Below are 13,828 nucleotides of genomic sequence, written 5' to 3'. Positions count from 1 at the left end.
AAAGCTATAGACAAGCCATTTTGCTCTGAAGTTGTAAAGGTAGCTGATACATGGCAAAAAGCCATTACAGAAGTGTTATCAAAGACAATTATGCAAACAAAATTGGCAGAGCCAATAATGGCTAATTTATTACAAAAATTGTCACCTACGGATGCAAAATTAAAAGCTAACATTAGGACTGGGTGCAAAAAATCATATAATGATGCACTTAAGGCATTGAAAGAGGTACAAGAGTTATTAAAAACAGGTGACAAGACTAAAAGTGCAAACATTAAAATATCATCAGCAATGTCAAGATTGAATGATTGTGAGGATGAATTCAAAAAAGTACAAATGCCAATTGAATTTGCAACTTTTTATCAGGGTAGTAAGAAATTGCTTAGCACTTGCTTGGCTGTTGAAAGGACCAGGCCTGATCTTCTTAGTTAATTCAATAATATCTAACCATTTATTTAAATGGTGAAATGGAGATTTATGTATTGGAAATTTTGTTTGATGAAATCTAATTTCATCACTCCATAAATAAATGCTTTCTTTCAATTTTTAACCTTTATCATAATTAGTTATAATAAAGGTCAAAGATATATCTACCACAATTGGTATGTATCAATCGTGTCGTAATGTACATCTATTTGAGTTATTTTCGACGGGAAGCTCTAAAATCTTGTACTATATATGTAATTCACGATACAAATCTGAATTAATCAACCAATAAAGTTTTGATTAAATCATTGAGTTAATTTCACAATTTCATAGTTATAAATAGTTTGTTGGCCCTTCTGTTTGGGATTTTCCTTAAAATAAGTCTCTCGTACGGATTGAGGTAAAACTAACACTTAATACACAAAATTTAATTAAGGGACTACAATATTGTTAAGAAAATATTATTACCCTGCATGCAGCATGTATAATATATTAATCTAGTACATGAAATGTTAAAGAAGTACTCCCTCTATTTCATAAAGGACAAAATTTGAATCATATTTTGTTCTATTATTCTTTTGTTTAACCAGTCTTATAAAGATGATTAAATGTGAAATCATAAATACAAATAGTCCCTTATTAGAGTATAACTTTGTAAGTAGTATAATTTAACTCCTAGAAAATTACAAAACTTCAAAGGGTAAACATGGGAAAAAATTTAAATATTTCTCTTGAACTTTGAACAATTCAACTATTTTGAACAAGTTTTAAAAATTCAGTTAATATGGAATAAAGAAAGTATTATAAAACCATGATTTCACAACTATATATGACAATTAATACAAGAAAACATGTTCCTTTTAATTAATTACTCCTATAAAAGCGTTATATCCACATTAGGAAAACTTCCAGGAAGTTGTTCAACTGTCCCAATAGGATTTATTGAGCCCACAAATGAAATGTCATTAGAAATTGATATAAAATGCAATGATGAATTGAAAAGGAAATTTATCAATAAATACGAAACGGAGACGTATCAATGTGAAATTTGACCAAGCTGAATATGGGGAATTTGTCAATTAAATATAGAAGAATATGGGCATCTTTCATTTTCTTTATTTCTCCTTTTACTTGTAAGACTCGTCATTTTGCTACCTACAATTGTTGCAATTCTTTTTAAACGCCACATACTATGACAAGATGTAATGTCAAGAAGAGAGATGAAGAAAGGAAAGAAGCTGAAGAAGCAAGGAATAATAAAACCAGGAAAGAAGATGACAAACAGGTATGTCCCTTAACCACTGTACAAATGCCTGAGAATAATATATCTTTAACTAATGCAGGTACAAAAGAAAATCAAGCTGGGAGACAGAGACAACACCAAAATAGGAACAAAAACAAGGAGGAACAACAAGAATGGCAAATTCAGAAAAAACCAAGACAGAAGGAACAACAAAAGAATGTTCAATCAAAGCAGAATCTAGCAAAGCAAACAGGTATTGACTTATCTCTCCCATCCCCCCAAGTCCCCATTAATGGCTTAGATGCTGATGCAAATGACACAATGGATGACGACTGCAACAAAAAAAAAAGGAAGGATTCAGGTATTGACTTATCTCTCCCATACCCCCAAGTCCCCATTAATGATTTAGATGCTAACACAAATGACACACTGGATGATGACTGCAATATGACAAAAAGGAAGGATTCAGGTATTGACTTATCTCTCCCACACCCCCAAGTCCCGATTATTGGTTTAAATGCTGACACAAATGATACACTTGAGGATGACTGCAATATTACAAAAATGAAGGAGCCAGGTATTGACTTATCTCTCCCACAGCCTCATGGCTCCCCCATTAATTTTAATGTTGTGAATGATGTAGCTGTTGTAGTTTATGGAGGTGAGGATGGGGGAACACAGGAGAAACCCACTAACTTGCAGGAAGGGGTTACCAGAGGGAGGGAAAGTACTTTGGTTGACCATAGGAAAGACATTAGAGCTCCTGCTACCACAGAGGTAACTACTACAACTGTAACCAGAAAGGAGAGATACAATGAATACTCACAACAAGAAGAGGACTGCTACACAATGGATAAGGAACCTCCGGATCCAAAAAGGCAAAATGAGAGTCCTCAGGCGTTTAACAACAAGTCTACATTAGCACTTAGTAAGAAGAAAAGGGATGCGTTGAAGAAGAAAATTATTAAAGAAATGCAATCAGGACAACAGAGCTTACATGATGTACTGGTGGTGGAACATGCAGGCATCCATGTGACAGCTTTGCAAATTCAGAAACCGAATACTGGAAAATGTGCCCTTAACAAGGAAATTACTCCACAAGAACTAACAGATGAATACAGAGTCACACATTCTGAGGATGAGAAAGATCCTGACCAATATGATGAGGTTCAAAAAGAAGAGGAGGAAAGGAGGGCTCTTTCTACCAGGGGTCAGCAAGAAAATAGGAAAAAGAAGCAACAAGATAACACAACAAGTTCTGATAATGCTATTTGCAAAAGTGGCATCAAAATAAGGTCCAAATCAAATAAGTCTCAATGATTAATACCTTATGTTGGAATGCAAGGAGTATTGATACTCAGGGTTCACTAGATAGACTTCAAAAACTCAAAGACTATCACAAAATATCTATGATGGCAATTCTTGAACCATTCTCAAACCAATCACACCTCAATTCACATAAAATTCAGCTTAATATGGACAGTGCTATTCATAATTCCAACAACAAAATTTGGCTCTTCTGGAATAAAGATGTAGCATGCTCCATTATAGATCAGGATGAGCAGCAGATTACCTGTGAGATCAAACATGTTACATGGCATATTACCTATCTCACAACCTTTGTTTATGCTAAATGTAAAGATCATTTGAGAAGAGATCTTTGGGATAAATTACTGCTATATTCCAGTGTAGGCAAACCATGGTGTACAATAGGGGATTTTAATGTAATCACTGGCATTGAAGAGAAGCTGGGGGGCATACCCTACAACATGAACAAAAGTTTTGAATTCATAAGTACTATTGAAACTTGTGGACTCATAGACTTAGGTTTTCATGGTGCAAAGTATACATGGTGTAACAACAGAGATAATGATGCCAGGATTTGGAAGAGACTAGATAGAGCTATGGTAAATGATAAGTGGTTAGACATGATGCCCATGACTACTATTACTCATTTAGCTTCCACTGGATCAGACCATTGCCCTTTATTCATGGAGTGTGCAGAGAGACAGAACAATGCCCCTAAGTATTTTAAGTTTCTACACTGCTGGGTTGATAATGATAGCTTCCTTGATGTAGTGAAAACGTGCTGGGGAAAACCTGCCGCAGGAAATCCTATGAGAAGATTTCAGGAAAAAATGAAAAGAGTGCGAAGCACTCTGAGTAAGTGGTCAAGACAAGAATATGGTGATATTTTCTCTTCCATCACTGATTTTGAGACAAAAGTTAGAGAGGCTGAGGATGCAATAATCAGTGATAACTCCGAAGATAATAGAACCAAGTTGAACTTGATCAATGCCAAATACATCAGGTATCTAAAGATAGAACAATCCATCCTCAAACAAAAAACTCAACTCCAATGGTTTAAGGAAGGGGATGCCAACTCCAATTACTTCCATGCTATCATTAGAGGGAGAAGGAGAAGACTGTATATTCACAAAATTGAGGATGATCAGGGTAATAGTATTCAGGGAAATGAGGAAATTGCCAAGGCTGCATGTCATTACTTTGAAAAGATATTTACTACAGACAACAAGAAAATCAATGAAGATTTCCTTAAGTACATACCTAGAAAGGTCAGTGACAATCAAAACCACATGTTGCAAAGGGTACCTACTAAAGAGGAGTTACAGAAAGTGATTTTCTCTATGAATGGTACTTCTGCTGCAGGTCCTGATGGGATGAGTGGCAAGTTTTTCCAGGTATGCTGGGACATTATCAGTGAGGACCTTTTGGAGCTGATTCTGTTTTTCTTTAATGGCCATGACATCCCAAAATACGTCTCCCATGCATGTCTGGTTCTACTCCCAAAAGTTGAACATCCTAATAGACTATCTGAATTCAGACCTATATCTCTCAGCAATTTTAGTAGCAAAATAATCTCCAAACTCCTTAGTAGCAGACTGGCTCCCATCCTTCCACATCTTATTTCTGATAATCAGTCTGGATTTGTCCAAGGAAGGAGCATATCTGAGAACATTATGCTGGCTCAAGAAATTATGCATAACATAAACAAACCCAAAATTGGAGATAATGTGGTTATTAAACTTGACATGGCCAAGGCTTATGATAGAGTCTCATGGTCCTTTATCTGTCTTGTCATGAGAAAGATGGGATTTGGGGAAACCTTCATAGACATGGTATGGAGAATAATGTCTAACAATTGGTACTCTGTCATCATAAATGGCAGCATGCATGGTTTTTTCCACTCAACAAGAGGTCTCAAACAGGGAGACCCACTCTCTCCTGCTCTCTTTGTTCTTGGTGCAGAAGTACTGACCAGAATGTTAAACAACCTTCATCAGCACTATCTATACACTGGTTTTCAAATGGAGAAAAGGGGTCCTCAAATTAACCACTTGAGTTTTACAGATGACATTATTATTTTCACCTCAACTTCCAAGTATTCCCTTCAACTCATCATGAAGACTCTTCAGATGTATGAAGGCATTTCTGGGCAGTTTATTAATAAGGACAAAAGCCAAATCTTAATCCCTACCAATACCCCTGATGATATAATGGATAGAGTAGTGACCATCACTGGTTATAAATGCACTCATGGGCCTATGACATACTTGGGATGTCCATTGTATATAGGAAGACAAAGGGTCATATATTTCACTGGTATAGTTTCAAAAGTGATTGCTAAAATTCAAGGGTGGCAGACAAAGATGCTAAGCTATGGGGGGAGAGCCACTTTGATCAAATCAGTGCTTCAATCACTTCCTATACATCTGTTATCTGCCATAACCCCTACCAGAACCACTTTGAAACAAATAAAATGCCTTATTGCTGACTTCTTCTGGGGTTGGGATAAGGAGAAAAGGAAGTACCATTGGGCCTCTTGGGAAACCCTTAGCTTACCATATGAGGAGGGAGGTATTGGTGTAAAAAACTTGGAAGATATATGTCTGGCAATGCAATACAAACATTGGTGGTTGTTCAGAACTAAGAGATCTTTATGGGGGGATTTCTTGAGAGCTAAATACTGCCAAAGAGCTCACCCTGTCACAAAAAAGTGGCACACAGGTCAATCTCTCATGTGGAAGAACATGATGAAGAACAAAGGTGACATAGAACCTCACATTAAGTGGACCTTATGTTCAGGGAACTGCAGTTTCTGGTGGGATGATTGGCTGGGTATTGGCCCTCTAGCCAATCACTATGAATATATTCCAAGATTCAACAACTCCACTGTCTCCATGTTCTTGACAAATGGAAAATGGAATGAAGAGAAAATCAGGCAACAGGCCCCTCAACACATGATACACACAATTCTCAGTACTAAAATCATGTACCAACAAAACACATTAGATCAAGCTCAATGGAAGCTGCAATCACATGGAAATTTCACTTGTAAATCAGCTTGGAAAAATGTGAGAAAGAAAAAAAATAAGACATTGATAGATAGGATGACATGGCATACTAACATCCCTTTCAAGGCTTCATTCTTGCTTTGGAGAGCATTGAGACACAAACTGCCAACCAATGATAAACTGATTTCTTTTGGGAGAGAAACTGCAGAGTGCTCATGCTGCTACAGGCCTGGTTTGGACAACATAGATCACATATTTGTCTCTGGAAGCTTTGCTAAACACATCTGGACATATTTCTCCAACTGGGGGGGAATCAGGCAGGACCACAACTCCATTAGAGATATCTTGATGAGATGGTGGACCTACAAACCAAACAATGCTGTACATAAACTCATGTTGTAAGCCCTCTCTATATTTATTTGCTGGAATGTCTGGAAGAACAGGTGTGCAAGTAAATATGGAGGAAAGAAATCTAGTACTACTAGGGTAAAGTTCAATATAATCAAAGAAATATACATGCTTATTACCACAGTTTTTCCATATATCCAATGGCCACCAGCTTGGAAAGATCTAATTATTTGGATAGAAAACTGTAAGCATGACATAAAAGTAACCCAGGTTAAATGGCTCAAACCCCCCCTAACATAGTTAAACTTAACACTGATGGGAGTGCCATAGGCAACCCAGGAAAGATAGGAGCAGGAGGCATAGTAAGGGATCATAAGGGTAATTTGATATATGCTTTTGCCTCTTCTTTGGGAGTTGGAACAAATAATCAAGCGGAAGTGCAGGCAACCAGTTTTGGCATTAATTGGTGCATTCAACATGGTTATAATAGAGTAATATTGGAAGTAGATTCGGAACTTGTGATCAAGTGGCTGAATCTGGACATCAAACCACCCTGGAACATTCAAAACTACGTTAATGAACTCCAACAACTGGTCCAACTGCTAGAATACTTCCAATGCAAACATGTTTTTCGGGAAGCAAATTTTCCAGCTGATACATTATCTAAGTACAGCCATACCCTTGATAATACACAACACTTCTACAACCTTCAACAACTTCCACAAGAAACCAAGGGCTACATAAAGCTAGACAAGATAGGAATGGCAAGCTTTAGGAGAAGAAGATTAAAAAGGATAAAACAAACTTCTTGAACATGTTTATCTCTAATTTTCCCAACTTGGCTACGATTGGTGTTGCTGCAACTTTCCTTGGACCTACTTGGTACGACATGTCTAAAAAGAGCAAAGATGAAAAGAATTTCCCCAACCCATGTGAGATAGAAGGTTCGTATACTTGTTCTTGAATAGGACTAGTGTAGGCTACTTTCTTGTATTCTCATGGAAGGGGAGAGTCTCCCTCATTTATGCTTTCTTAGTTGATTTGTACCGAGAGGAGTCCTCTCACAGGTTTAATGCTTTCTAGTTATAGTTAGTCTCTTTTTGTATCGGGGATGAGTTAGCCGACCTTAATAGGTTAGCCGACTTATGAACCACCATAGGATCGGAGGTAAGGTTTATGTCCCCCTCCTTGTATTTTATTTTGATTATTTATGTTAAGGCTTGGGGGTGCTGCTCAACCCCTGACTGTGCACGAGAGGTGAGAGCCTCGTGTAGGGTCTGTTCCCCCCCCCCAAAAAAAAAGAAAAAGAATAGGGAAGGATAACGAGACTATGTACTAGCCTTCTACCCGAATGTGGGTCCTCCACACCCTCCTATCTACGGTCTTGTGCTCCATAAGCTGTAACTGCGCCATGTCCTATCTAATCACCTCTCCCCAATACTTCTTCGGCCTACCCCTACCTCTTCTGTACCGATCCATGGCCAACCTCTCACACCTCCGCATCGGGGCACCTGTGTCTCTCCTCTTCACATGTCCAAACCATCTCAGTCGCATTTTCTGCATTTTGTCTTCCATCGAGGCCACTCTCGCTTTATCCCGAATAGCCTCATTTCTAATCCTGTCACTTCTGGTGTGCCCACGCATCCATCTATATATTCTCATCTCGACAACTTTCATCTTTTGAACGTGAGAGGTCTTAACTGGCTAGCACTCTACCCCGTACAACTGTGACACCCCAGAATTTTTTTCACAAAGACTCAAACATTTCTTCACGTGTGGGTAGACTCGGACCGGAGGACTTGTAATTCTACGCATGAGTTAGGATTAATTCCTAAGTATTTGAAGTGTGTTAGATGTGTTTAGGGGTCATAAGGGATCTCTAACACCAAGTCGAGTCCAAAGAACTCCAATCGATTAAGTTTTCGGACGAGTTAGTATAAGGGTCAACTTCAAATGACCATATATCCTAGTATATAAAGATATGGGTGTCCCACGACCTACCAAATTAAAAGTCTTTGAGTCTTCTTTCCAACGCCACCAATATTGCAATTTTTGGAGTTCGAAAACAAAAGTTATGGTCATTTTACTACAGACTAGTACTGTAGGAATTTCAAGCCTGGGCGAAATTTGGGCTTGGCGCTCCAGTAGCGCCCCACGCCACTATAGCGCCAGAAAACAGCCTCAGTAGTTTGGGGCTTGGCGCGACGCGCCACTAGTAGATGTGCAGGGTTTTAAGCCTATTTTGGCTTGGCGCTGCAGTGGCGCGACGCGCCACTATAGCGCCAGCAAGACTTTTGCCCAAATTTCCAGATTTTTGGAAGAGGGGCAACTTGGACTTTTTCCAAATTATATATACACCATCCTTGAGCATTTTGGACCATTATTTTCAGCTTCTCTCTCTCTCTCTAAAAAGCCCTAGAAATTTTCCCTCTCTTCTTCTTTTTCTTCTCCAAATCCTTCTCCAACAAAGGGTGCCTTCAAGAGTTTCAAGGATTCAAGTCTCCCATTGAAGACCCAACAACTAGGTATCTTCAAAGTCTTCACAAGGTATGTAAGGCTAACCTAAAATATGGATTTAGTTCTTCCATATGCCCATAGATGTGTTGGATAGGAGTTGTGAAAGAGTTGAACCTTCTAAGAAGGTTTTCTTGAAAGTTTTCCTAAACTATAGAATATTTTTAAGTACTATTATTTGATTGATGTTTTTAATGACTTGAGTTACTAAATAGTTATCTTTTATATTATTGATTTCAAATGTACCTTTGTATATAGATTTATAGATGTTGACGATATTCTTGAGTTGAGTTTTGTTGAGAGTATGGATTCATGTTTCATTCACATGAACCCAAGATGAGATTTCTTTGGTCATAATTTGTCTTGAGTTGAGATGGATGGTTTTGTGTATATGCGTATTGATTGGATAGTTAAGAATGTCCTTTTGCTTCTATAAATTGAACATAGGACTAAAATAAGAATTTTGGAGTAGATGTTTGACGATTGATGTGATGATGATATTTGATAATGATGTGATGATGATGTTTGATGATGATGATAAGGTGATGATGATGTTTGATAATGATGTGAATAATGGTATTTGACGATGTTGTCTGATGAAGTGGATTGGAGTCTAATGTGATTTTGTGGTATGCGATGTGCATAAATTGAGTTGATTGGAGTCTTACGAATATTTTGAAAATAAATAATCTTTTGAGAAAGAGTTTTAAATAAATATTTTGTGAATATTTTTGCATAAATTACTTACACACTATTTTGAGTTTTAAAGGATTATTATTTTCATCTACGATTTAAAAAGAGTTTAAGCATGATTTGAGTTTGAGAAGTCATTTTAAATATTTTTGAACATGAGTATTTGGAGTATAAATGAGTTGAGCATTATTTTCTTTTAAAATGTAAATTTTGAGATTTAGATAGATTTTTAAAGAGAAGAGTTTGATGATTGGAGATGAGTCGATTTGAAAGAGGGTCCAATGAGGCCAGATTTGATTGAGTTTTGAAGAGAGTCCAATGAGACTAAATGAGTTGATTTGAAAGAGTCCGATGAGGCTAAATGAGTATTTTAAATATTTTACTCACCTAATAGCTATGCGTGTATTGAGTCTTGGGAGGAGTATTGAGCACCGAATTGGGTAAGAGTATAGTCCATACTCGAATCCCATAAACTACGCCGCCAACGTAGGAAGGGATTGTACCGTGTCGAATGTTTCCCTATTTTATTGTCCTGAAATGATAGGACTTGATTGATTGATGGATCCATGATTGGTTTGAACTGTTCATACCTTGGCAAGTATGAGCGGATGGAGCAACGACGTGACTCATTGTGCATCACCTATATATAGGTGGTGGGATTATTGTCGGTTAGAGAAACTCCCAAATTGAGTGGTTTGTGCATGATATGATTGGTTTGATTGAGATTGGTTGATGATTGAGTTGGATTGAAAAACATTACATAATTTAATTTGCATATTTATTGAGTTGAGTCCTTTGAATTGATTGTTGAGTTGATTTTATATAATCGGATTAGGTGATGTGCGATGAATTGGATTATATGATATGTGATTGGATAGTGTACGATAAAAGGGTATATGATTGGATTGGATTGGATTATATATGACCGGATTGAACCGATTGTATACGATTGGATTGAATCGGAGGATATACGATTTGATTGAACTATATTGTGTATGATTGGATTGGATGGTATGATGTGTGATTGGTCTTTGTCTACAAATGTATTCTTACTTTAGACTTATGACTCCTTATTTGAGTTTCTCTTATCTTTCGGATTTGAGATATTTGGACCGATGATATTCTTCCTTGAGGTATGTTTCATTCTGCCATATTACATACTCGTACATTCCATGTACTGACGTCTATTTGGACCTGCATTGTTTCATGATGCAGAGACAAGTTTAAGAAATCGCCAATAGGAGCATCATTGGAGATCTATTCGCACTCAACGTATTGGTGAGTCCTTCTCTACATTCGGAGGACACCGCTTATAACATTCTTGCATCGAGTTAGCCTTTTTCATTTTGGTTTGAGGTAGCCATGAACATGTCATTGGCACCAAATAGATAGTAGTGATAGAGGCTTCATAGACTAGATAGTGATGGGTCGATTGAGTATTTTCCGTTCTTGAATTATTTTTGTCGAACTATTTTAAATGACAAAGATCGGAGTTTGATTTGTTGGCTCATGGCCTTTCTTTCTTGAGTTAGATCGTTGATTTGGATTGCTCGCCAAATTATTTCTTTATTTTTAAATCTTCCGTTGATTGAATGAATGAACGGATGTGTGATTATGCTATGTGGTTTGCTTGGGATCCAAAAATAGTTTCTGAGTGCCGGTTACGTCTAGGGTACCCTCCCAGGGTGTGACAACAATATAGCCGGTTTAACCACCACTTTGTAGAACTTTCTCTTAAGTTGTGGTGGCACCTTCTTGTCACATAGGACTCCGGAAGCGAGCCTCCATTTGTGACATCATCGTCAATCTCCCCACTGCCTTGCATGATAGATCCAAGATACTTGAAACTATTTCTCTTTTGGATGACCTGAGCACCAAGCCTAACTTCCACGCCAACCTCCTGAAGTGTCTCACTGAACTTGCACTCTAAGTACTTTGTCTTGGTCCTACTCAACGTAAACCCTTTAGACTCCAAGGTATGTCTCCAATCCTCCAGCTTAGTGTTAACACTGCTACGAGTCTCATCGATCAAGACTATGCCATCCGCAAAAAGCATACACCATGGCAACTCACCTTGAATTTGTCGCATCAATTCATCCATCGCCAAGGCAAATAAAAATGGACTAAGAGTTGATCCTTGATGCAACCCTATCACAACTGGAAAGTGCTCTGAGTCCCCTTCTACTGTCCTTACCCTAGTTTTGGCATCCTCATACATTTCCTTGATCAACCTAATGTACGCCACATATACACCTTTAGCCTCCAAATATCTCCATAGTATCTCTCGTTGAACTTTATCGTAAGACTTTTCTAGGTCGATGAATACCATATGCAAGTCCCTCTTCCTTTCCCTATACTGCTCCAACAATCTCCTTATAAGATGGATGGCTTCTGTAGTTGAGCGTCCTGGCATAAATTTGAACTGGTTTTCCAAAATAGACACGCTTCTCCTCACCCTCATCTCCACCACTCTTTCTCACACTTTCATAGTATGGCTTAGAAGCTTGATACCTCTATAGTTGTTGCAGCTCTGGATATCCTCCTTGTTTTTATATAGAGGAATCATTATGCTCGACCTCCATTCTTCGGGCATTATTGTCATCTCAAAGATGACATTAAATAATCTAGTTAACCACTCCAAACCTACCGAGATCTCACTCTTCCAAAATTCTCTAGGGATCTCATCGGGTCCGATCGCCCTTCCGCAACGCATCCTACGCACATCACCCTTAACCTCTTCGACAGTAATACTTCTGCAACACTTAAAATCATGATGCGTCGCTGTAAATTCCAAATCTCCCAACACAATCTCTCTGTCCCCCTCTTCATTCAAGAGTTTATGAAAGTATGACTATCATCTCTGTTTAATGAGAGTCTCATCTACCAATACTTTTCCATGCTCGTCCTTAATGCACTTCACTTGATCCATATTGCGTGCCCTCCTCTCCCGCGCCCTGGCTAGCTTGAACAATTTTCTATCCCCACCTTTCTCTTCTAGTTCAGCATAAAGGCGCTCAAACGCTGCCGTTTTTACCGTCGAAACCGTCGACTTTGCCTCCTTCCTCATTATCGTATAAAGTTCTTTATTCGTTCACTTCTCCACCTTCTTTGTGCTTTTTATCAACTTTGCGTACGCCATTTTCTTTGCTTACACCTTCCCTTGAACTTTTCTATTATAACCCGTATTTTGCACATTAGGGCATTTCGGGATAACGGTAATAAGTCAAGGGCAAGGCTATGTTTGATCTTATTGGATACAAAATTCTTATGACTAAATTGGAATTTCAACTTGGAAATATTAGAAAAAGTAAGGGGCAAAAATTGGAATTTCTCATAGAGGATGTTATATCTCATATTTTATACGGTTGGATGTTTTAAGATAGCCATGGTAAAGTTAAGGGAATGAACATCTTCCAAAATTTATTTAATATACAAGTTGGATATGAATATTATTTATGATCATTAATAGTGTGGAAATATTGGAAAAGGCAAAGGGCAAAAAGAAAAATTCGTAAAGTGGCCTATGGTAATATTGTGGAAGGCTAGGGGTAAAATGAGAATTTCACAAAGTCTTCAAGAAAACTCATGTGGGCCCCACATGCCACATGGCAGCCCATGATTGGAGAAAAGGGGTGTGTTGGACCAATGAAACCTTGACATGTGTCGCTACATAGATCTTGACATTTGTCACCACTTAGGGCTTGACACGTGTCACCACTTGGAGGATGTCATGTGTCACCCCTAAAGTAGTATATATATATATATGAGTCTTATGACTCATTAATTTCCACACTCATCTAGAGTGTTCAAGAGCATGGAAACCGAAATTACAAGAAAAAAAAAGAAGAGAAGAGAAGAGAAATTAAGGTAGAAAGAAGGAAAGAGCTACGGTTTTGGGAGGAGAAAAAGGTAAGTTCTCCAATTCCGTTCCAAGAATTAATTATATGAGTTATACCATGATGTTATGAAGATGTTAGTAATGAAATTTTAGGATTTGAGTCAGCCCAAAACGTTACCAAATAGCCAATAAGTTTCAGCTGCGCTAAAGGAAATTCCAAGGCAAGTTTTGGCGAGTTTTGGTGAATTTCGGGAAAGGTAAAGTTTTCTATTTTGAATTAGACTTTATGATGATGTTATGAAGTATATTACATGTCTTAAAATATGCTGAAAGCGGAAAAAAATGTATAAGGATGTTTGACGTTGGAAACAAACTAAATGGAAGTCGTAGTAGTTAAATCGAAGTCGCGTAGTGTGTTGTTGTTGTGATGATGCAGTTTGGTGGTGGTTTAAT

At 37.8% G+C, this 13,828-nt stretch overlaps 1 protein-coding gene across 1 annotated transcript; it reads left to right on the top strand.

The window, feature by feature from the left end:
* The first annotated feature begins 1,615 nt into the window (after positions 1–1,615).
* LOC129872600 (uncharacterized) lies at positions 1,616–2,986 on the top strand. Its single transcript, XM_055947544.1, has 2 exons — positions 1,616–1,919; positions 2,076–2,986. Exons 1-2 carry the CDS (start codon positions 1,616–1,618, stop codon positions 2,984–2,986), a joined length of 1,215 nt encoding a protein of 404 aa, XP_055803519.1.
* Positions 2,987–13,828: the final 10,842 nt, after the last annotated feature.

This window comes from Solanum dulcamara, chromosome 11 (assembly GCF_947179165.1).
Source record: "Solanum dulcamara chromosome 11, daSolDulc1.2, whole genome shotgun sequence".
NCBI classification, from domain to species: Eukaryota; Viridiplantae; Streptophyta; class Magnoliopsida; order Solanales; family Solanaceae; genus Solanum; species Solanum dulcamara.
This window is presented reverse-complemented; position numbering and strand designations above follow the sequence as displayed.

What these genes read in the sequence shown, in the direction of transcription:
- LOC129872600 (XM_055947544.1), top strand. Translation starts at nt 1,616, where the DNA reads ATGACAAGATGTAATGTCAAGAAGAGAGATGAAGAAAGGAAAGAAGCT. An exon ending in GAATCTAGCAAAGCAAACAG is followed by an intron (nt 1,920 to 2,075) that starts GTATTGACTTAT and finishes TTAATGATTTAG; the next exon opens with ATGCTAACACAAATGACACA.